Consider the following 25,546-nt stretch of genomic DNA (forward strand, 5'->3'; position numbering starts at 1 on the left):
TTTTTGTTTTGTAAAACTATTAAAAAAGTGTTTCTAAAGATTTATTATTGGACAAAAGTTTTTGTGTCGCCTCGGTATTGGATAGAGATCCCCTGAGGGTAATTATCCGTTCATGGATTGCTCTTATAAGTGGACTCACTGAAGGCCACGTGATAGATTAGCCGTATGTGAAAGTGATCTACGAAGATTTAAAATCAGCGGTACTTTTTATAGCGAATGGAATTATGTATGAAATTTTGTGGGTGGATATGAATGTTACCAAAACTAATTATAATATAAAAGCTCTTAAGAATCAATTTAATTTTATATTTCAATCCTGAATGCTGAATATTTAATATATAGGGCTCGAAGTATATTACACAAAAGGAAAAGGAAACCAAAGATTGTCAACAAATGAAAATTTTCAAATTATTGACAAAAAATAAACTTATTGAATCAATCATTAAGATTTCTTCTTCATTTCTTTGCTACTCAACCTTGCACCAAATGTTTATCAAATTACAAAATTTAATCAGAAAGTCCCTGAAAAATGAGACCTAAACCAAAAGGTTCCTTGTCGTTCGTATCAAGGTAATATCTTCCTTTAGCTGCGTAGATTCTATCCAGAGCACCCATGATTGTTACATTTTGGTTATTTGAACAAATTCCTTTTTCGAATTTCGTATATGAATCACATTCAACTGCATAATAATCCGAACCTTCCCCTTCTATTTGTTCGACCAGATATTTCCAGGCTCGACTGTGAGAACATCCCGTAAAGAAATCTCCATCACAACCTTTTTGGAAGAATCCACCATTAGGGTAAAAATCATAATGACCAGTGGTCTCTGGCAGGCCCAACAATCCACCATTGGTGTGAATAACCTCTACATATTGGGCATCATCATGGGAAATTCTTTGATCATAAGGAAGCAAAACAAAAAGTGGCCATGCTGGATCTAAGGCTGCAATCAAGAATTTGAAAATAGAAATTGACAATGTTAAATTTGTTATATTTATGATAATTATAAAATGTATATAAAATAGGCTTTGAAGGAGGCACGAGTGATTTTTTGCCCGAAATGCTATTAAATTTTATTCAGGCGAATCAAAACTACCTTGTTTCTTTCTCTTTTTATTTTAAAATATCTTTTTACCAAATGTACTGTTTATTTTTATTTTTCAGCATGTTGTACATATAATTCTATCTCCCCCTACACCATATATTTTATTAGACGCTTCTGATGTAGAGTTGTATTGATTTCTATTCGATTCTATTGTATTTTATTATGTCATGTATTTTAATTCTTGCCCCTTTGATTAAAATAGAAAGATTTCTATCACTATTATAGGACGGATCGAAAACAGCAAAGTTTTTTAGGTCCAACGGAAAAAAGGTACAAAAGATATCTCTCAGGGTAATAATCACTGGATTACATTCTTTTTCTTAACAAAGCCTGTTTTTCAATTTTCATCCAAGTTTGAATTTGGTTACGTAAGATTTTGTATAACCAACTATTTTGGAGAAAAATATAAATTTGATCGAAATTTAAAAGCCTTATGTTAAACAAAATTAATAAAATGTAGTAGAAGTTTATAATTCTTTCGATGTAAAATTTAAATTTATTTATGTTTTACGCATGATTGGCGTGTATTTAGGAAATCTTTAAAATAATTTATTTTTGGTAGAGTTTTTGCAGCTTTGTTTATTTTCATTAAAACCGTTGATTTTTTGAAGACTTAGTTTTTTTAAATTATGAGAAATTTGGTTTTTAGTTAATTAGGTTATTTAATTGTTGAATACTTTGATTGTTTAAATTTTTTATCGTATAATAATTTGAATTACTCGTGGAAAAAATGTATACATACCTATTGTATGATTTACTTTTTGAGTTGCAGCTTGTCCTGCGAGTCCCATAACGTGTGCACCAAGAGAATGACCAATCAAGGTTGTTGTGTTGGGATTCATTCCGTTTTTATATAGAAAATTAATCATATTTCCGATGTGAGTTCCAACTCTAGGTACCATAAGTCTAGCGACTGTATATGACCCAACTGCCAATGGACTCCAATTAACAGCGATTATATTATAATCCCGTGTTTTAAGATAAGCTGCAAAATAGAAGATTTACATTTTTATAAACCACTTCGCACTGAACTTAAACGGTTAAAATAACTTAATTAAAAACTTCTTAAATATCCTTTATGATAGAGAAACAATTTATAATAACCTCATCTTTAAATTTCAAATCAAGGATTATATTTGTTTATGATTGTTAACCCAGGAGACAAAAATCCATTCACTTGTGTTGAATGGGTTTCGAAGGTCACTGTCTCTGTCACTTGAATTGCAGATTGCTAGCTATTGTTTTTTTTAAAGACTTTTAGTCGTTATTATTTTTTTGACTAACTTATATGCCGCAAAAAAGCTTTTATACCAACTAGAACTGAAATAGCAAAAGGAATATAGTAACCTTGCGCATGATTAGATTTAATTTTTCGATGAATTAGCAATTTCAGAAATTCTGTGAAATATGACAGCTCAACCTTAAAAAATGCGTGCTCATTCAAGCAGAGGGAAACCGATTCAATATGAATTTGCTTGAAATGGTCATTAAAGTACATGGCAGATTCGAAGCTGATTGAAAAAATGACCGATTCACATATTCGCAAACCGATTCAGTTTTAACTTTTTGAATCTGCGAATGATAGATACGCAATTCACACAGTCGTCTTTTCAATGGTTTCTTTTTTCCTGGGAAGAACACATTATATTAAAACTCAAAATTAAAAAAAAATGAATATATTATTTTTAATATGTAAAAAAGAATCGTTTTAGCACATTGCTATGTTGTAAAAAATACTGCTAAATAATACATACTAAGAGAAAGTCTGGTTTTTAACTAAAGAATTGCTCAGACTCAAAATGCATAAATGTATATTGCAAAAATTACAAGAAGAATGCTTTTAACCTAAATATTAGAAAAAATGTTTAAATACAGTAGCGATATTAATAATAAAATATAACAATGAAAAAACGTGAGCAAACAGAAAAAAGTTAATGTACTGTACCTGCTAAATTTTATACCTCTAATCATATATCTATAATTGAAGGGACACACTGCATACGGGCGTAAGTGCCAAAATACGAATTTTACTGAAGAACTAAAAAACTGCCTGACTTTCACGCAAATAATTTTCAACAAAAAATGAAAAAAAATCGAGGTACTGTTAGGCTTTACCAAACCATGAAACGAAAATCCTGAAAAAGCATCGTTCTCCGAGACAACGTTTGTCAAAGGTACAGCGTGTCCCCACTAACTTTTATTTTTAAACATGAAATATTGCGTAATTGTTTAATTTTTAATGAAAAAAAGACAGGAAAGTACTTTTGAGCTGTTGGATAGCTCTATTGAACCGCAAAATGAGCACTTTAAAAAATATAGCAATGTGCGGGTAAGCCCTGGTCGAAGATCGTCGCGTACCAGAAAGCTTCAATTTTGACACATACAAAGTTGTGTAACTGTTTAATTTTCGAATCTAAGAGAAAAACCAAATAGTACTTTTAAGCTATTGGTAGCTGTATTGAACTGCAAAAAGAACGATTTAAAAAAAGATAATCATGTGCCAGAAAGCCCTGGTGAAAGATTGGCGCGCACCAGAAAGCTTCAATTTTGACACACAAAAAGTAAATTTTGCAAGAATTATTTCTTTCCAAGAATTCATAATTTTTGACGGAGAAACTTAAAAAAACCAGAATCAACACGTGTTTTGAAAATTAATGATGCCACAGTAAAACCACATTATGAAGCATGTCACTTATGCTCGTATTCACTGACTTTTTTCCTAGGCTTACTTTGGGGTCGAACTGGAACAAAATCTTCTACAGGGACGCAAGTTGGGGGGAAACAAGTGGTTTAGGCTAATAAAACTATTTTCGAAAATTTGGCACTCACGCCCGTATGCAGTGTGACCCTATAATGATCAGTGTAATATGTATAGGCTCGAGATTGTTAAAAAATAAGTAGGTAGGCCCTAAGTTATTGACCGAAAAGCGGGGTGGATGTGTCTCTTTAAAATGATCTATCTAAAATGTTTTACTTTCTTAACGACAGATAATATATTTTAATAAACTACCTTTATAATCTCATTGTCTCATATAAAAGAGTACACAAAAATAGCGATTTTGCACAAATAAACTTTACACATAAAAACTGTGTGCATTCTCTTGATGTAATTTTAAATCCATTAACATCTTTAAAATCCGTAATTCTATGGACACCCATAGAAACCCCTTACAATATTTTACCCGCTTTGGATCTTAAGAAATACTTGAAATTTTTGCAGATTCAACAAAATCCTTTAAACCTTGCGAATTCCTTTGAAATACCTTAAAAACTTTGGAATCACTGTAGAAATCCCTAGACATCGAATTTAATGTAATTTACTGTCTAAAATTCTCTACGAATTCCTTAAAATCGAGCTGAAAATATTTAGAGATCTTAAAAAATTCTTTGAAATCCCTTGAAGTTTTTGAAGTAAGCTGAAATTCTTGTGAATTTTCTTAAATAATTAGTCATTTTTATAATATTTTAAAATACCATAAATCCTTTGTAATAATTGAAGAGTCTATGAAATCCCCTAAATCTTCTGAAATTCTTTGCTTTATCTTAAAATCTTTGAAAATGCTACAAAATTCTTTGTCATTCCTTCAAATTTTTTTAATTTCTTAAAATTCTTTGGAATCCTTTAAAATACATAAATATATATTTGCGAAAAGTCTATTGAAGTACATAAAAGTAATTTGAAATAGCTTTCACATAAATTAAATTGCACGTATCCATTGAAGTTCTATGAAAAGAACCATTTAAATTTCTAGAAATATTCGAAATTCCACAAAATCTTTTTAATTTTCAGAGATTTAATCAAATCCATGCATTCTGGTTAAATTCTTTGGAATATTGTATATTTAATTTTAAGTACTGATCATTATATTTTTACAACATCTTATAAGATTCCTGAAGAATTATTTTTAATATTTAAAATTGTATAATGTACATAAAGTATTGAAATAGTCTATTAAAATATTTTCTTATTGTAAGAATAACTGTTTCTTTATCAAAATAAATGGGCAATTTAAAAGGTTTAAATTCATTTCCTCAACGTACTGGCGATAGAACTATCAGGTTTCTGTAGATAAAATTTCCAAGTTTGCTGATATAGTTAATTACACACAAATAATTATGTATTTGTGTATATCTTATTCGAAAGTTCTTTAAACGCGATTTACGACGCCACATAAAATGTCCTTGACATTGAAAAACGTAGATAGTGAATCTGTTTAAGCTTAAACATAAATAAGTGTTTAAAAAATATTATTTTTGTCTCTGAAAAAGTTAATTTCTAATTTTCTCTATTATATGTTATGTATTTAATTCATTTTATTATTTTAATAAAGACATAATTAATAAAAAAATGCTCTGAATTTTAAATTAAACATGAAAAAGGTTACTCATTTACATATTAAAAAATTTATTGACAAATTACATCGCAAATTACAGAATCTATATACCTAACTACTATAAGAAATTTGTATAGCGCAGGTTAGTAAATTCTTACCATCTCGAACCATAGTTACAGATGTGCCATTACTGGATGCCAAAAATCCATGAGTAATAAAGACTGTAGGCTTTTTTGGATTAAATCGACTTTTTTTTAATGCATCATTATCATCCACTTTCAAGATATCGAAACTATTATTTCCTCCTTGATTGTCGTACAATAAAAACGTAACTTTTTCATTCAAATTTGGCCAAAGATTTAGTAAGTTAAAATCAGGAATCTCCAATTTCAGTTGGACTGGGCGTTCTTGGTCGTCATAAATATACATTATCTTGTCCTTGAAAAAACTGATCTGGTCAGTGAGAAATTTTATCAGAGGTAATGGATTTATGTCATCTAGGCCACTTGTTAATCCACCTGATAATGCACCTAAACCACTTTGGTTGCCATATGGTGTTCCACCTAAGCCTATTATACCACTTAAATCATGGTTTGTTTCATTTGCGCGCCCCAAGTTATTTACATCTACTGGCTGAACTGAGGGTACTGGAGTTATTTTAGAGGTGAGGCTTTTTACATTCCAAGGATTCAATGATACAATTTCTTTAGGTCTACTCGATAATATTGACCTCTTGTGTCGACGATAGCTCTGAACTGAAAATATAATAAGTATGAAAGAATTAATTTGGTTAATTAATTTTTCAAATTTGAGGACTTGGTAGGCTATATCGGAACACTCGCATGATCATCCGATCCGCCCGGAATGTATATCTGACCCCTGACTTTTTGTCCTTGGCCTGTTAGTGTTAACCTTTTACGTATAACTATTGATATTTTACTTTGAACCTACGCCTCTACCACCTGACATTTAAATTTTGGTATTTGACCTATGCCATTTGGCAGCTGGAATTTGGACTATATTCGCTGACTTTTGACTCTTGTCTATTATTGATACCTTTGACCGTTGAATTTAACCTTTCACTTAATATACAACACCTGAAATTTTAATTCTGACCTATGAGCTATAATCTTTGATCGATAGCCTTTGTCGTCCAATTCCAGATCCTTCGTAGTCATAAAATTCCCAAATCGACTGGGGCATAGTTTGCAATTAGAATTTTAAAATAACTAAATGGCGATTTAAAGAGCGGCATATGCTGTAGATTGAAATAATCGTCTATGGTTGCAATCCTATCAATGTAGTAATTCAATGTGGCCGCAGATCAGGAAAAACCGGGAAATCAAGGAGACCAATTAAACAATGCTGTATAGTGTATACTTTTTTGATTCCTCACACTTTTTTGTTGTGTGTATTTGAAATTATTCTTTTTTTATTAAAATTTTACTTTTGCATTTTTAGTTGAAATTTTATCTTTTTTAGTTGAAAGTTCAACTATTTGTTTGAAAATTCATGTGTTTTGTTGCACATTTGTCTTTCCGGTTGAGAATTACTCTTTGTAGGTTATCAATTCAACTATTTGGTTAAAAATTTATGTACTTTGTTGAACATTTAATTATTTTGTTAAAAATTTAACTCTTCGGTTCAAAATTGAACTATTTTGTTAAAAATTCGTTTGTATTTTGGTTTAAATTTAAGCTATTTTTTTCCCTTGAGAATGTATCTTTTCGTTGACAATTCAACTGATCCTGGTTGAAGATAAATCTTTTGTGAATGGAAATTCGACTGTTTGGTTGAAAATTCATCTTTGGAGATAGACGATTGAAGTATTTGACTAAAAACCTAACTATTTTGTTGAAAATTATTGTTTTTTGTTTAGAAGTAATCTTTTTTTTTATAAGAACTTCAACTGTTAAGACATTTTGTCATTCTAATTCTTTAACAGCCAAGTGTTTTTTCCGACCAATTTCTGCAATTAATTTATTTTTATTTTTATAATTGTCTCGGTTTCTAATAATTATAGATAAGTTATAACCACCGCATGAGATGCCGAATAATCCACTTCAATCTAATGCACGCAATTATTTAGAAAAATTATAAGCTTTTTAAATAAAAATCCAGAAAATTGGAAATAGTGAACGTTGCTCAGTCGCCGCAGTAGCCCTTAGTGTTGGCTAGAAATTGTTACTTTTCGTTTATGAAAGATCCCGTGTTAAAAATTGTGCAAGACTAAAATTCTGGTCTTTGAATATTAAATTAATAGTCATGGAAAATGAAAAATTGGCTAGGGAAATATCAGGGAAAAATAAGGGAATGTTGAAAATTAAGTTTTTCTGCCACCCTGTAATTCTATTATATATAATAAAGACTTACCAACACTCAACGCACAAACAAGTGAAAAGATTACTAATAGTTTTCTCATTTTTATATTAATAATACAATTTGCCATGATGTAAAATCAATTTAGTTTAATATGCCCAATTCAGAAAGGGTACCTCATCGACGAGCGATAGAGACTAAAATGGTAAATTCCTAGCATAATTATATGAAATGACGCATAAATATGCCTAGAAAACATCCGTGTCCAAACTGATAATCACGCATATATGCGCAATTTGAATAACTCCCATAAAACTAAATGTTTGAATCTGAAAAATCAACTTTTCCATTTTTGGTTAAATGTTGATTTTCTGTTTAAATTAAAAAGTCAAATACTTGGGTATAAGTTGAACGATTTTGTAAAAAATGTTGTTTTTGTTGTTTAAGGTAGATCTCTTTTATTAAAAAATTAACTATTTGATCGAAAATTGGTTTTTCGTTTGGTTTGAAATGACTTGCCTAATGTGAAGTTGTAACGTTTCCATTTTAGTAAAAAATTTATATTTTTAAGTTTAAAGTCTTCCTTTTTGGTAAGAAATGTTATAATCTTGTTGGTTGAAATGTTCTCTTTTTTGGTCAAAAATGCAACTTTTTGGTTAGAAACGAACTTCTTTATTGAAAAATCATCTTTTAGGTTGGAAAATACAACTTTATTGAAAGTTGAACTAGCTTGTTAAAAATATATTTTATTTTGATTAAAGATTCATAATTTTTAGTTGAAAATTCATCACTTTGGTTGAATATTAAACTATTTTGTTGAAAATGCGTCTTTGTAGTTATTTTTCAAAGTTAAACTAATTTGTCTAATATACATTTATCTGCTTATAGACCTATAATTTGAGTTGAAAATTCGTTTTTCTGGTTGAGCATACATTTTTGTAGTTTAAAAACTCAACTATTTGTTTAAAAATTCATCTATTTCGTTGAAATTTTAATTATTTTGCTGCAGATTCTACTCCTTAGTTGATAATTGTATTATTTTGTTAAACATCTATATTTCTTCGTTCAACTATCATCTACTTGTTGAAAATTCAACTTTTCGGTTTAAATATTCAACTGTTTTTGGTTGAAGTTGAGTATTGCGTGCATGAAAGTTCGATTAGTAGGTCAAAAATTCATCTTTATAGGTAGAAAATTCAAGTATTTTGTTCCAAAGTCATATTTTTTGGTTGAAATAAATAAATAAATTTTGTCTTTGAATATTAATGGTAAGGGAAAATAAAAATTTGGCCAGGAATGAATCAGGCAAATGACAGCGAATTTTTAAAATTAAGTTTTTCAAACACCTTGTAATTCTATTATAAATATATAAGGAAGACTCACCAATACTCAGTGCACAAATCAGTAGAAAGATTAGTAATACTTTTCTCATTTTGAGACCAATAATACCAATTCTGAAATTGTACCTCATCGACAAGAGAGATTGGGTAAAATGGTTCACTCCTAGTAGTGCATTCATTTATGTGTGTTATCTATAATTCAACTTGCATGCGAAAAAAGGCGACCGTCACATTTTGCTTGGCAGTGACCTATCTTGTCTCAAAATATCTTCTGTATGTCAGTAATTATATAGTAGCATGCACTTCCAATTACTGTTATTCCGCCCAAAAATTTTTTAAATACACTTGTTTATACTATGCATATGAAACAAATGAATTGTACATAAGAAAATGCATACATGAGTATCTGATAATGAGCAAAGCTATATGTCCTATTACGAATGCAAATAGGATATTATGTTTATATAAGACATGAACTGTACAGAATATTATACATTTTAAAAGCATTGCATACTAGGTGTTCAATGGTAGATAAAAAAACAATTTTTTGTTACGAGAAATCTATTCTATTATTGTTTTGGGTTGGATTTTCTTAATAAATGGAAATAAAATTATGCACAGTTTTTCTTGTATATTGTTAAAGTCTTTACATTGGCTTTTTACAAATTTCTTTGTTAAAAATCATCGGTACTGTTTAAAAAGAAATCGATTTTTTTACGACTGATGAATTGTCTTTTTTAGTGGCACTTGAGTAATATTTCATAACCTAGCTCAATACTCGATCCATTTTTAGCACTAATTTTACCTTGTCGATTCTTTCATATTACTCAATATGCATTGGAAAGGAGACAATCTTGCAGACGGCCCTGGTTTGGGATAAAGTAAATAAAGCAATCTGCAAGTCTTTCGTAAGCCTCTCTCCAAATTGTCCAGGCAAGGCAAACTTTAATATATGTAGAGAAATTTTGCATACAAATCGAAAAAAAATGTACACTATCATCATGCCTTTCTTTAAAATTTTTTGTATTTATATAAGGAACAAGTGCTCAAAGAGAGTAAAAAAAATAAACTCGTTAATCTTAAAATTAATTTGAGTGGTTTGACACGTGGAAATAAATTCTATGTGTAGATTACAACTTAAATTTATTTCATATTTTTATCACTGCAAAACGAGTAAGTAAGATGTTTAAAAAAAGTTATGTTATCGGAAAAATGAGAAAAGCAACTAATTGTTATTAACTTTTAGAAAATGAAATTTCAGACACCTTTAAGGAATGTTCACGGAATCATTTTCACTGATTATCGACCTTAAGTTATACTATGCCATGTCTCTCAACTGTCAGACTGAGAAAATGAGGTTAAAAGTTTAATCATATTATACTCTATTAAAATGTCGTTAGATGTCAAAATGAGTGTATAGGTGAAAATAATGCGTGATCAAGAACATATTAACCCAAATTTTAATACAATGCAAAAAAGTACATGGTCTAATACAATTCTGTCTTTTAATTAATGTCACTAATTTAAATATTTACTGCAGCAGCTTAGTGAGTAAATTTCGGGGGAACAATTATTTAGAAACAAAATTAATAATACTTACTTGAGCCTAAAAATAACTCATGGTTCAAAATTTTCAACAAGTGGACATGGCGCAGTATAACTACATGACGACGAAATGTAACTTTTTATTTTGCCTGTACCTCAAAAATGTCCTGGAAAATGCAAAATAGCAGTTTTATGTAAGATTCTTGCTAAAGACAAGATTTTAAAAAATGTCTGTAATATTATGAATTAGTTTTATTTGGTTTATTTATTATTTATTTTTAAAGACATTTATTAATTGTTTAACAATTAAATTTTTTGTCGAAATTTGTTTCCTTGCGGAATGTTCAGCTCCTTTGAAGGAATCAAGACCAGAAAGACTGAGGCTCTAGCGAAGGCTAATTAATTTTAAGTTCTCACTGTTTTCTTCAATTTTAAAGCTTCGGACTCATATGGCCAAATCGGAGAAAAATGCAAGTCACAACATAATTCGCCTCTAAAATGTCCAGTACATATTAGCAATTTCAGGGATCTTTAAATAATTTATTTTTTCTTTAGACCTTTATAACTTTTGACCTAATTGTGATACTTAGGCTTTCCTTCCTGACTCTGCGGTTATGTTAATCATTCTCTTTCGAAACCGGCTAGAAAATTAACCATATGTCAAAACGTAAACGAAACAGCAGCTATTTTTCACAAGAAAAATATAAAAATCGGGTTTTATATAAAATCAACTTTTAATGTTTTGAAAATTCAGCCGAAAAGACAAATTTGAATTAAATATAAAATCCCACTTTCTTAACTTTACACAATTTTACAATGCTTGTATACATCCAAGAGATATTTTGTATTTTGTACATTCAAGCTTAGATTGTTTTGAGATTTTTTGATTGCCCATCTGTCATTTGTAAGAGAAACTCGAAAATTCGATTTTTTGAAAAAAATCTCTTGATCAGAAAAATAGTTTTGCTTGCATGAAACTTACAGAATTTTGGCGTACCAATATGTTAAAAAGATTTTAAAAAAGTTACAGTTTTTAATAAAGTCAAGTTTTAAAAATTTCAGATTAATTTGCCGCTATTTTGTTTAATTTTGCAACATTTTCTTAATCTTTTGGCATATTCCGAAAGAGAAAAATTATATTAACCTTGACAGGGAGTGTTTCAAGCCTCCATGGACATTCTATCGACAAAGAACGTTATGAACATGAAATTTTTGTCAAAACAGTAAAATAAGTGTTGTCTTATTTTGGGTTTTTGTTATTTTTTATTTACCGCTGATTCTAGCCGCAGGAGAGCTAGAACCTGAAAGTCATCGCAAAAGGTAGGATACACGGAAGTCACAGAAGTAATATGGAAAGAATAAAGCCAGGGGCAAGCCAAATTAACTTCACCCAGCGAGGGTGGGGTAGCTTTTTGTTAGTTTTCCCCCCATTAGAAAATACTAGTTTGAAATTTGTTCAAAAATTTTTATTTGATTAAATATTTATTTCCTCCATTAAATTTTGAAGACTTATTATTTTCTTAAATTAATGACTTACCTAATGAATAATAATTAGGAGCAAGATTTTTGTTGAAGGCTTTTTGCAATTGTTTTAACAATTTTGAATTTTTGTGTTGTTTCTATTCATAAAAAAGCTGAACAAGAGTTAAGCTGTGCCATTAATTTATGTAATTATTATAATATCATAAGAAGCTTATTATTAATAATTTATACTGTACAAATGTTTAAAAAAATAGGTTTAAATTCTTAAAGAATAAACTAATTAAAAATAAGAAACATATTGTAAGCGATATGAAAAAACTATAATTTCTTTTCCTCTTCAATAAAAAGACAGAAAAGTGAATAATTACACAGGCCCACAAAAAAAGTTGTCTGCACGAGACAAGTGATCAGGCTAGCCTTATGGATTTTGAGCCGCTGAATCTGAATATGGCCTCAGAATTGGTCCTACACGTCTGAGTTTTCCCCTAGATGAAAAAGTAGGTAAAAGCTTAGGGATTTTCTAGTCACGCAGACCTTACAAAAAATTTGCCTGCATAAAACAAGTGACTAGGCTACTCTTATGGATTTTAAGCCGCTGAATTCAAATATGGCTTCAAAATTTGTCCTACACGTCTCAGTTTTTCCTTGGATGCAAAAAGTAGGGAAAAGCTTCGAGATTTTCTGGTCACACAGGCCATACAAACAATTTTTCTGCACGAGACAAGTAACTAAGCTACCCTTATGGATTCCTCTAGATGCAGAAAATAAGGAAAACCCTAGGGATAATTTGCACGTTATTTTGATAATACCAGTATGCGCGAAAAAAGACACATTGATATTATATTGTTAAGTGCGACGACTTTTAGAGACTTAATGTGTAAACAGAAATTCTTTAGTATGCCTTCTATTTCTCCTAGCTTGAGTAATTCTAGGGGAATTAAAGGTCTTTCTCAGATTATATAGATTTACACGGGGAAAGAAAACCTAATATCCTTTACAGTTTTGCGTGCGAAATCAGTCACATGTCCCGTGCAACTTATTTTTGGTGGGCCTGTGTGACCAGAAATTCCCTAGGCTTTTCTTCACATTTTGCATCTAAAGACAAAATGGAACAAGCCCGAAAAATTTGGGGTGAAATTTGGATTAAGCAAGCAAATCTGCAAAGGATATGGCATCCCCCCCCCATACGAATCTATATTCTATGAGAAAGATCTTCAATTTCCATAGAATTACCCAAGCTAGGGGAAACACAAGACACACTAGAGAATGTCTGTGTATAAATTGAGTCTCTATAAGTCGCGACACTTGAAAATATAACATCCATGTGTCTATTTTCGCTTATACTAGTATTATCAAAATAAGGTCCAGAATATCCCTAGGTTTTTGCCTATTTTCGGTAACTAGGGAAAAACTGAGACGTGTACGAGAAATTCTGAGGCTAGAATTGGATTCAGTGGCTCAAAATCCATTAGGTTAGCCTAGTCACTTGTTTCTTGCGTGCAAATTTTCTTATGACCTGTGTGAACAGAAAATCTCTAGGCTTTCCCTACTTTTTGCATCTAGGGAAAAAATGGTAAATGCTCAAAAGATTTAGTGATCAAATTTAGATTGAGAGCGCAAAACTGCAGAGGAAATAGCATTTTTCTTATTTTTTGATTTATAAGCCAGTACAACATGCGCAAGACCTTGAATTTCCCTAGATTTATCCTAGCTAGGGAAAACGGAAAACACACTAGGGAATTTTTGTGGATGAATTTGGTCTTTACGAGTCCCAACACATAAGAATATGATACCAGTTCGTTTATTCTTCCGTATACTGGTATTATCAAAATAATATCCAGAATATCCGTAGGGTTTTCCCTATTTTCTGCATCTAAGGGAAAACTGAGACGTGTAGGAGAAATTCTAAGGTCAGATTTGGATTTAGCAGCTCAAAATCCATAAGAGTAACCTAGTCACTACTCTCGTGCTGACAAATTTTTTGTATCGCCTGTGTGACAAGAAAATCTCTAGGCTTTTCCCTACTTTTTGCATCTAGGGGAAAACTGGGACGTGTAGTGTAAATTCTAAGACCATATTCGAATTCAGCGGCTCAAAATCCATAAGGTTAGCCTAGTTACTTGTCTCGTGCAGACAACTTTTTTTTTGTGGGCTTGTGTTATTAATTGCTTAAACCATTTGAAAAATTTTTAAGCGAAAAAGATTACATCTGAAATTCATCTAGTGTGTAATTAATTCAGAAAAGGCTAGCTTTTCTTGAATTGATGAGAAAGAAAAACATTAAAGAAATTTAGATATAATTTTTCATCTGAAGTTGGATTAAAGTATCAAAAACGGTAAGCAATCATAAGTAATTATTATTACATTGAGAAAAATAATACATTGACTTTGGTTTATTCAGGAATTATAATTTAAAAGATGTATTACGAAGTAACTCGCGTTCGCTAGACAATGATTTTAAATTGTCGAATAAACCATAATTATGTATTAAGTCTTTGTAATTAATTTTATGTATGTAGGCATTACTTCATTAAAAATAAGCATACTCAGTTCGCATCTGACTTAATATTGAGGACAGGATAAGGGAGGGGGGGGGGGCAGCGCCAACTAGTTAACAATGATTTTTTTAAAGTTAATGAGATGTTGAATTGATCCATTTTTCTCATTTCGAATTCTACAATATTTTATATCATATTTCTATAAGTATTAATTACATAGAAAAAACAATGATTTGGTAATTTAATTATTTCTAACAAGCTGTATTTCATCGGCTTTGCCCTCAGGTGAGGGGCTTCTTTATGAAGGCTTTTTATGAAAATCAAAATATTTAAAGATGAGAAAATGTGATGGTTTGCTTCTGTGGTATTTTATGTACTGTAAAAATTACCTTTAAATATATCCAACAAGATGAATAAGATATTTTAAATAAAAATAGAGACAACTGTAATATAACCTCTTATTCGTTGACATTCTACTAGAAACGGACTTTACGCAATGTTTCTGCCGTACCAATAAAAGAATCCTGCATACCGACCGGATTGATAATAAAAATATTTAATAGTTTCTTCCCATGGACATAGGAAACACGGGACTAGGCATGCCATCCTAACTTTGCGAGCGGGGTTGAATCCACGGGAGGGGGGAGAATTCCATGAGTGGAGAGAGCCGCCATCTTACGATGTGCTATTTGATTATGTGCACGAGCATTTTTGCCGCAAACTGTGCATGAAAATATAAACATGTGGGCGCTGCCATGTTTTTCGCGGGACATCAAAAGGTGTTGGACCTCCCCCCTCATTGCATCACCCCCGCAATGGCATGCCTAGTCCCTTGTTTCCGATGTCCATGGTATCACCTAAGCACTTGTAAATATTATTTTCGTCGGGACCGCCCCCCTGGCCAGGCCTCAGCGAAACTTCCATTTTTTCGTGGTAAAAACTGTTTTCTGAATAATTTTTCTGTTGCAACGTCAATTTTCAAGATTTTCGCAAGTAATACTATCTCTCTGATAAAATAGATTTATTTGATGCAAAGTACCTTTGCCCCACTGGTTGGTGCTGCCTCCCCTTACCCTACAGGGTCGAGTTGGAATTGAAAATGGGTCAAGCAAAAATGTTAAAAACTGTTCCGCAGGTATAATAGGGTGCTTAAACCAATTTTTTAAATGAGGCCTAAGAGACTTTAGAAACGGGATCGCAGGAATTCAAGTAGGGGAATGAATTTTTAATTTATATTTCAATTGATTGTTTGAAAAATCTTAAATATCTTGAAATCAAAAACTTTGACATTTTTCAAATGAGTCTTCACGAATTTTTCAAATATTTTATATTGGAAGATTTTAAGAAATATTTTTAATGTTGAAATATTTGAAATTTAGACTCCTTTAAACTTAAAATTGTGCAAAAATCGTTGAATTGTTGTTGAAATTTCAGTAATTTTATGTATGAGAATAGACTGAAATTTGAGAACTTTAATCAGGATGCCCTATTACAGATATATCATTATTGGAAATTGACATTCAATTTTGAAGCCCTTTAACTTGAAAAATGTGTACGAATTAAAATGATTTTATATTTCATATAAATTTGTACGATTTCCAATTTCAATTTGACATACAGATTTTTAACTTCTACGAATAAACTGAGGTTACAAAATGTTACAGTTAATCGGTCAAGCAGGGTACACAAGGAGTGGATAGACCAAACTGAGGTAAACTTTCCGTAATAAATCGCAGATATCTCCGGTGGCCTCCGACAAAGGCAGCACTTTGCAGGCCTGTAACCACGGAAAGTTTACCTCAGTTGGAAGTAATCAACGGAAGTAATCTCAGTAGAATAATTTCGTATTTTGTATTTGAGAGTTTGATAATTTAAGAATGTTAATAATATCAGGGGTCCAAATATTTAAACTGAGATGTTTTCATTTTAAAATATGAACCAATTTTAATGTATTCTGATTGTTCGCCACTATGCAATAAAATATCAGTACTATACAATTTCGGCTTCAACCCAGTTTCATATTTTTAAATAAGCTTAAATGCCCTAGTAGAATGAAATTTCCAGTTAAATACATTCCTTCAAAAAAAAATTATTTCATATCACAATTCATATTTCATATGAGAATTCCTTTCACAACAACCTGCACAGTTTTAATATTGAAACGCGTTTTAGTTGAGATACAGTGTTGAAAATTGGAAAACTTATAAATAGATATGTTATCACAATTAAAAATAGTTTGAAAAAAGGCATAAAAGCATCAAAAAAAGTAATTGATTTGTTTCAATTTATAGTAATTTATTAATATAAATTTGGATATTGAAATTATAAGTTTAGAATTTAGGGATCCAAAACAAATAAAACGGCGTTTTTTGATATTTTTAAATTTATTCTACAAATTAAAAAATTAAATTAATTAGGTGTTTAAAATAATATTGCAGTCTTGAATATGATTTGAAAACACTTTTCATATCCGTCATTTATAAAATGTGTTCTGAAGGTAACCGGTGATGAGATAGGCGTTTTAATGTTTGCTTCTAAGTAGCAACGTGAATCCTGAAATAAGCATAGACAATATAAGAATTTTTCTTGAATTTCATTATAAAAATTGAATAAAAAAAGAATCTTATTACTTACACATTTAACCAATATTTTTTTGAATTCTCAGAAGTGACGGACAATAAGTTATGTAGAAGTTCTGGTGAAGCGTTACTTTTTCAAGTCAAAGCATCTTTTTATCGCTAATTACTCCTGAAAATTATCAATTCTGGCTTTTTTTAACTTTATTTTTTACAGTGCTTTATTGAAAAAAGTCCATGTTTTCAAAAAATGTCTTGTTCAATTCTGGGTGTTAATGTATTATTTTATTTTATCATTCAAAATACTCAAATGCATGTATGCTGAAGTGAGGGATTCGATTACCAGCGGGAATTAAAATGAAATAAGCAAGTTTTTGAAAAAATTGGCTTAAGGGACACCTAAATATGTGTTTAAACTTCTGCCAAGAATATGTTTAACGTATTTCACTAAAAATAAAACAATGAATGTATTCAAAGAAAAATATCCATTATAAGAGCAGAAATGAAAATAAAATAAAATGAGCATTTTTGCAGAAATAGTGTATTTATATATATCTCAATATATATTTTTTATTTCTTCCAAACTTTGGGAATCGTTTTAATAACAAAAGGAATAATTGTTAGGGGATCCATTTTAATGAATATATAGCTTTTTTGATTACCCTAACGTACTTATCCTGGTCAATAAGAGATAATTTAATAGGTAACAGACTATACACTTTCAAGAAGTCGTTTCCCCGAGGAGAACACTCGAGGGAGCTTAAAATACACTCGACTCTCGCTTTTAGTCACTCCGTTTTCGGCCTTTCTAGAACTGATGGCGCCCGCAGTTTCTCAGGGAAGCAGGGCGAGATCAGTTACGACTGTCATCTTCGAAGGGCCTCAGTGCACAAGTATTCAGTTAAATATATTGCGCAATAGCATGCATTCCAATTGGAAACGGTTCAGGCGGCCCTGACTGTTTATATTTCGATCCCTTCGAATTCAGTCCAAGGCTATTTGAAGGCAACTTCCGACACTGAACTGAAAGCGAGAGTTCGGTGTAATTTAAACTACATTTACCCAGAAAACGTGTGTCTTATTACATTTTGATCATTGGTTTCATTTAGGTTCCTCGAAAAATTACACAGAAAAAACAAAACGTAAAAAGCGTTCAGGCAAAAAAGCTGGGAGTAATATGTGCATGTAAGAAATTAAAGATCGGCAAGGGTGAAATAAAAGATCACTAATTTATCATTTTACTTGCATCTATCTTTATTTATTTGAAGGGGAAATTAGCCCCGGCGTTTTTACTTGAATCCCGGAAATACGTGTTTTTTTACACCTGGTGCATATACACCTGGGCTACATACACTATACATCTGGGATACATTTTTCCAGAGGCGCCCAAAGTTAATGCGATTTTTTAGTTTGTGACAATATTTTACAAACTGCTTGCAGAAATAGGTTCCTCGTTACAACCAAACTTTTCAAGTAGTACGCGCGCTTTTAAGGTTAGCCGGGAATCGCTTGAAGATGATCCGAGATAAGGGCTTCCCATCTCAAGCGGCACCGATGAGAATGTTGAACATTTGCGTGCACTCCTTGCAGACAATCGCCTACTGACTATTGAAACGTTATTAGAGAAAGAGAAATAGCAGAATGTTTTGACGGCAACAGATTTTATTTAATGCGATGGTGACAGCCCTACTTTTTTGAAGATCATTATAATGTATTACATGTTTCTAAAGCACTTTTGCCTGGTTTGAAAAAAAACCTAATCGCGGTTCTTTGTTCCATCCCGAAAATGTGACAAACTAAAAAATCTTAATAATTTCCTACGTACACTGTACACAAGAGACTTAAGTAATTGCGACGAAACAAAGAGTGCTAGACACAGAATGAACCAGGTTTATTATTCCATGCAGAGACTAAACTGTATTGCCTTAAGTACGCTTAAATAAAAATCAGTTACCGAACTTTTTAAATGCACTGCGTAGATTTAATGGCATTTAACTGGTAAAAATTTAATACCTGCAGACGCTAAAATTGCGCTGATTAGTCATGTTTGGAATTTAGATAATGAATATGACATGTGACAGTAGTTAAGGTTATTTTTAGAACATTTTTCGACTGCAGATATGTTTTTTATATCGCCATTTATAGGATTTCGACGAAAGAAAAAGGAACTATCAGAAAAAGTACTATTGGAGGCTCAGTTCTAAAGGATGCCAATTTTTACTTGCATTGCAACATTAACGAACCCCCAGTTTTTTCTGTGTTCCTAACACGATACTTTTCGCACAAGAAGACATATTTGATACATTTTCTGCACAGGTCGGATATCGTGTTCTTGTGGAATCTACTGGATTAGCCCCAAAATATACTGGAGAACCCAGACTTATTTCGATAAAATGTGTATTTTTACACTTTCTGTAAGAGTTGGATGTTTCAACTTCAATACGAGGATTTTTTCAAAAACTGAAACTTATTCCAATAGTCTGTATGTGTGAAAAAAGCACGTAACAATTAAAACAAGCGTTTTTTCACTTGTCCAACCCAGTGGCGTAGCTGGGGGCAGTCAAAGGGGGCCGCTGCCCCGGGCGCAAACGCATGGGACAGCAAAACGATCTTTGAAATGAATGCAGATTTGAGGATTATGGGTAGCAAATTATTTTTGGCCCCGGGCAGAAAATTTCGTAGGTACGCCACTGGTCCAACCATTGTATTTTTAAAGGGTAAAATATGCAAGAAAGTCGATTTCGAAAATTTGAATTAAATTGATAAAAATGTTGCAAATTAAAATTAATATATGTAAAAGTTTTCAGTATATATGGCTGAGTATCAGTTCTACACACAACAGCTCTACACATGATGAACCACGCACACTAAGTCTATACTTTAAGCTTTTGACGTTGAACTCTACACATTTAATTTCCCGCAGAAATTATTGAGTGTTTAATAATATATTAATAATAAAAATACATTTTTCTAGCTGTAAATTTTCTTCGTTAAATAATTGTTAATTGCTGTCTTGTTTATCTTTTTTTTTGAGGTCCAGTGAAGTCAATCGTGATGTACGTCTTTTATTAAAGTGCGTACTGTTTGTACATGAGCAATGTTTGAATAATTCTCGGGAAAAAATCGAGTCCTCCGACTTTGATTTTGAAAATTGAGAGAAGAAAAAATTATAGCTTTATGCATGAATGCTAATTTTAAAGGTCAAATTGTTATACGTTAATAAGCCCAAAATTAATATAGCAGAAAATTTGGTATAGCTTACAAGCCCAAAATTCTCAAAAAAGTATGAAAATCTGATAAGTTTTAATTTAGTGAATTCTGCTCTACGGACGGCGGCCTTGAAATTAAAAAACGACATTAAACACTACTGCGAAAGTAGTAGTTACCGGCTGCTACCAGACAAGGCGTTACGCGTCAATAGTTATTGGACGATTTTACGCATACATAAAAATTCAATGAGTCAAGACGATTAAGTAAAGAATATAGTTCAAAGTTTGTTATAAGGACAACCGTGGGATTTCACCGGGAGCGGGTGACATTCTAGAATATTTCATCCGCTCCCGGCAAAATCGCGTTAATATTTGAGCTCTAATAGTCCAAGAGCTAGCTACATAAAACAGCCTCGATTCGGTGCCCAAGATCAAAGCTCAAAAGCTGTAAGAAAAACATGAATACATGATCAAATGGCTACTCTGCTAGTCTAAAACTTTTGCGTATGAAAATGGCAGCCGGTTTTCTACGAACATTCTTCGGGTTTCAACTAAGAGCGGTGAAGCAATGGCAGAAGTTTAGTCGTTTGGAAAACCCTTGGAAAAAGCGAATGAAAAGTCCCGGACCCCCCCCCCCCCAACTTTATACGGTTCGCGCGCTCAGCTTTTTTCCCGACAATTTTCAGAGCTTAACTAAGAGCTTTGTTAATGGCTGAACTTTAGCATAATGGAAAATCCTCGGCAGAAATAATTTAGTGGAAAATGTCTGCTTAATTACGAATACACAATTGTTCGCTAAACTTCCATGCCTCACGCTGACTGGCAAAAACCGAGCGAACAGTCATGCATTTATAATTAGGTTGACATTTTCCACTAGATAATTTCTGCCGAGGATTTTCCATTATGCTAATGTTCTGCCATTAAATAGATCTCTTAGTTAAGGTCTGAAGAATGTCGGGGAAAAATCTGGGCGCGCGAACCATATAAAGTTGAAACCTGAAAATGTTTTTAAACAAATTTGACGCGGCCACCTTATTGATTTTTTTCCCAATATTATATCGTGGAAACCGGCTGCCATTTTCATACGCAAAAGTTGCAGACGTGTATTTTTGGCACTCGCCAAGTTTTCCTCCAAAAACGAATTTTCGAAGTTCTAATTTTAAAAAAAACCTCAGGTATTCGTTTCTCAATTTATCACTAGAAAAACTAAACCACTAGTAATGCTACGGAAGTGTCACAATCTGATTTGGATATATTGCTGAATTCAAACTTAAGATCGAAAACACAAAATTCAAGATTGCGAATCCAAAATGGCGCTCTCCTCCGTGTCATAGGAGTGTTGCTTCACTCAAATTAGAATTCGTCGAGTGATTCGGATACTAAAATGCTTCTAAGCAGTTGCCAATGTTTCTAAATTCAAATTTAAGGTCAAAATTACAAAATTAAAAATCTCGAAATTGTCATATATCCTTAATCAATACCGACGATTATCAGTCTAGAGTTATCGATGTCAACAAATTCTACCTCGCTCTTCACCAAACACAGAAATAACCAACGAGGAGGTGGCGAGTATCTATTACCACTTCTTCTTTTTTTCTCTTTTTTGTTATTCTTAATCATTCATATCTTCTCACAATCATTTTCTGTTTTATTTTCAGACATCTTTTTTAATTTTCACACCTTATTCTCTATTAATCATCAGGTATAATTCTATTCTACTAGAAATCATAATCGTAGGTGAATTGCTGTTAGTCATGCACAATGATTCCTTGTTCCATGAACGGAAATTGAAATCATGTTTGAATTGCCCAATTCAAACCCGACTGTTAGAAATACGACCATCTGGCCACGTTGAGCAAGGGGTGGTTCCTACCCTTAAACTTGAAAATTTGCCGAATAAAAAAAACGTATTGACTGTTTTCCAAAACTATACAAATTTGCAAAGTTTCATCCAAATCAGCGAGTGACACTTCCGTAGAATTACAAGTTAGAGTGTTAATTTTGGTTCTAAAATCTCGGGAATTTATCCAGCTTAATGTCCCCTTACGTAACTGCATACCGTCCATTACACAGTAAAAACAAAGTGTGAATCTAACACTAATTTCAGAATACCATATACCTGCAAAAAAGTTAGTTTTGGTAGTGAGAATGCCCACATATTATTTCATGAATTGTATACAACAGTGAAATTTAGTAATAGTGGAGTAATAAAAATATAACGACATAAATTTTAAAAATTGTTTTCAGAGTCCTGTGCATTACTGGATAACACTTGCTCATACTCAATCCAGTTTATTTTAATACAGAGTGAGGTAAAAATATTTGTTAAAAATAATAATTTTTACAAGAGTACGACTCATGTAAACCTGTAATTACTTTTAAAGAAGTGTAAACAATCTATCGAATATTTTCTTGAATATTTGGTATCCAAACTACCACTGTGGACTGCAGCTGGTCGACTATCACTTTGCAACATACTTTATACAGATTTGTTAATGAGCATACTGAAGTTGTCATTTTTCGAACCGAATGGTAAGCAAAATTGATTTTGTTTGCGTATTTATTTATTATGTATTGTGTTATTTATTATTGTGTATTATTTCTAATTAAATTTGGTGACACTATGTAACAGGAGGTTACTTTTAAAAGTAGTTCACTTTGAATAATTGCAATATTCAAGAAAAATTGTTCTTACAACTTTAATCACAATATTGGCTTCAATATTGAATACAATTGGAAGGAATTTTATCTAAATATGAAAAGTAATAAATGAGAGGTACAAGAAAAACTGATTAGGAGCATTATCACCAACAACATGACTTTCCTATTACAATTTTAAGCAAGTAATTGTACTAATCATCGATAAAATGTTTTTACTATAAATGTTAGTATGTGATGTGTCCACTCTAATCTTTCTAAAAGAAGCCATGACCTATTCAGAAATCGAGAGATTTTTTCTTTAAAACATTACAATCAACTAAGTAATGGATTTTATCGACATTTTCATAATAGCAATATTAAATAAATAGTTTAGTCTTCTCACAGCGTAAATTGTTATTTCTAATCACTTATTATAAATTATATAAAACATTTAGAAATTTTTGTGACCTACTCTAGCATAGGTTCCTCGAACATATTTTTTCTGTCAAAGATTGTTTCATCATTTTCATTCAAGGGCGATACTTAACGCGTTTTTCTTTTATTTAAATAAAGACGAAATTGAAGTTGCCTCAAAGCCCAAAGCGATACAACGATGTAAAGAAAAGAAAAATGTGTTACGTCATATAAGTACATCGATACAGAAACTATTTACGACTCGAGCAAACCCAAAAATTCTTTCCTACGGACGCGTCTATCTATCTAATAAGTAATAAGTAAACTTTGATGCGGTTTGCTTATTAATCAAGCCAAGCTTTGTGTCTTTGTGTCCTGTATTAGTCAAATTGTGAAATCATACAATTTTGACGTATGATAAGCAAACAATCCAAATTTATGATGTGCCAGTATGTAGGCAATAAATCTTATTCTTCTCACTGATTCTCGGTAATCGAACCCGGTTTTACTGAGTAATATTAATCTAGATGCTTCTATAGATATATAGGCCTGTAGACTTGCGAAATGTTATTAGTTACATTTAGAACAGTCCCAGAAAAACAGATTCTTTTACTTAACATGAAGTTCATTTTTGCTTCTTTGTTTCTTATCTCTGTGGTCCTCATTCGTGAGTAACATTTAAATTAAATAAAAAATCGTTTTTCCGATAAATAGGAGAACATCTCTATCCAGTGCAGCAGTTTTAGTACATAAAATACTTCAGATAGTTAAAAACTAGGAACCATCTACGTGTACCGAAATTTCTGTACAAATGTGGGAGTGTCTATACCAAAATTCGGCAATTCGTACAGAAATTTCGTTAAAAATAGCCCCTTTTCCAGCTCCCTCTATTCGTACTGAAAAACGGCTATTTTTTCCGAACTTTCGGTACACGTAGCCAGGGCCTAATAACTTTGACGAAAGAATGTAGTACCTAATGCAGTTGACAAATGTTTTTGGTGCGTTTTGTTTCATTTATGGCTAAAAAATAGTATCTTCTGGATTTTCTGCGCGTTGATGAATTTCTTTCGCAGAATTTAATTAGAGTGGTTTTCCGGATTAGAATAGTGAAAAGAGAGTTTGAATATGATTACTGGAATTTGATTATAATTGAATAAAACTATATATTATTTCAATTGAAGTCACTTCTTTACGTTGTAAATTTAATCATTCTCATTATTTTGTTACAGAGTTGTCTGTATCAAAACGTATATGCGGCCCTTGGGATGAAAGTAAGTTACAATTATTACCAGGTATGAAACCATTCCAGAGGGACTGTGTTTTGCCTGGCGAAGCCAATACTCCTGAAAAACCTGAATCACTTGAAAAATCTGGAAAAGCTTGTAAATCTACACAAACTAGACAACCTAAACAGGATAAAAAAGCTGAACATAAATATAGTAAAATTCATTACGACATATATGAGCACGATGACGCAGTGAGAGGATTTTAATGAGTTTATTGCAATCCCTACAGGAATTACGCATTTATGGAACGGCTTCTACCTAGAAAATAGACTTGAACGAAAATTAAAAATTTGTAACTTATGTATATCACGTGATATTGTGTCGAAAATATAACCATGATCTGCTCAAAATTACGTTCATTTTATTCCAATCCATTTGATTTATTATTGCAATATTCCAGAGAAAGTAGTATATCTATCGCTATCTGCCAGTTGTTGTCTTGTCTTTTTATTGGTATTAGATCACAGTATTACAACTTTTGTGATTTTCATTCTGTCTTCTGGATTGCCCCTTTTTCATTTTTACCTGAAAATTACCAAAATTGTTCTCTACTTATTATACGTATATATCGTAAATGATTATTGGTATTGAACAAAACAACTATATCTTTTAGTTATAATACTACATCTTCCCCTATTAGTGATTAATTTTTAATTGACCATTTCTGGAGTTTTATTGAATTTAAAACTTCAATTTATTAAAAATCATTACATGTTATAAAACATCTTAATTTTTCTTACAAGATTACAATCAAATGTCAAAATTAAATTGAAAATAATCTAAATTTTTTTCAAAAA

At 31.6% G+C, this 25,546-nt stretch overlaps 2 protein-coding genes across 3 annotated transcripts; one reads left to right on the forward strand and one right to left on the reverse strand.

Moving 5' to 3' along the window:
* Nucleotides 1–430: 430 nt before the first annotated feature.
* LOC117172077 (phospholipase A1-like) lies at nt 431–9,447 on the reverse strand. 2 transcript variants are annotated; one of them, XM_033359832.1, is made up of 4 exons: nt 9,143–9,447; nt 5,599–6,195; nt 1,849–2,091; nt 431–944 (listed from the first exon to the last, which is right to left on the reverse strand). In XM_033359832.1, exons 1-4 carry the CDS (start codon nt 9,276–9,278, stop codon nt 508–510), a joined length of 1,413 nt encoding a protein of 470 aa, XP_033215723.1. In that variant the 5' UTR covers nt 9,279–9,447; the 3' UTR covers nt 431–507. The 2 variants fall into 2 exon arrangements, with proteins under 2 accessions (XP_033215723.1, XP_033215724.1); XM_033359833.1 differs by lacking the exon at nt 9,143–9,447 and adding an exon at nt 7,814–7,927.
* Nucleotides 9,448–24,034: 14,587 nt separating this feature from the next.
* LOC117172114 lies at nt 24,035–25,055 on the forward strand. Its single transcript, XM_033359902.1, has 2 exons — nt 24,035–24,130; nt 24,693–25,055. Exons 1-2 carry the CDS (start codon nt 24,082–24,084, stop codon nt 24,953–24,955), a joined length of 312 nt encoding a protein of 103 aa, XP_033215793.1. The 5' UTR covers nt 24,035–24,081; the 3' UTR covers nt 24,956–25,055.
* The last annotated feature ends 491 nt before the right edge of the window (nt 25,056–25,546 follow it).

Source organism: Belonocnema kinseyi, chromosome 4 (genome assembly GCF_010883055.1).
Source record: "Belonocnema kinseyi isolate 2016_QV_RU_SX_M_011 chromosome 4, B_treatae_v1, whole genome shotgun sequence".
Lineage (NCBI taxonomy): Eukaryota > Metazoa > Arthropoda > Insecta > Hymenoptera > Cynipidae > Belonocnema > Belonocnema kinseyi.

Excerpts from the sequence above, each read along its gene's own strand:
- LOC117172114 (XM_033359902.1), top strand. The coding sequence starts at position 24,082 with ATGAAGTTCATTTTTGCTTCTTTGTTTCTTATCTCTGTGGTCCTCATT. Across the intron at positions 24,131-24,692 it reads TATCTCTGTGGTCCTCATTC|AGTTGTCTGTATCAAAACGT; the intron begins GTGAGTAACATT and ends ATTTTGTTACAG.
- LOC117172077 (XM_033359832.1), bottom strand. The coding sequence starts at position 9,278 with ATGAATGCACTACTAGGAGTGAACCATTTTACCCAATCTCTCTTGTCG. Across the intron at positions 6,196-9,142 it reads GATTTGTGCACTGAGTATTG|TTCAGAGCTATCGTCGACAC; the intron begins GTGAGTCTTCCT and ends TTATATTTTCAG. Across the intron at positions 2,092-5,598 it reads TGTAACTATGGTTCGAGATG|CTTATCTTAAAACACGGGAT; the intron begins GTAAGAATTTAC and ends TCTATTTTGCAG.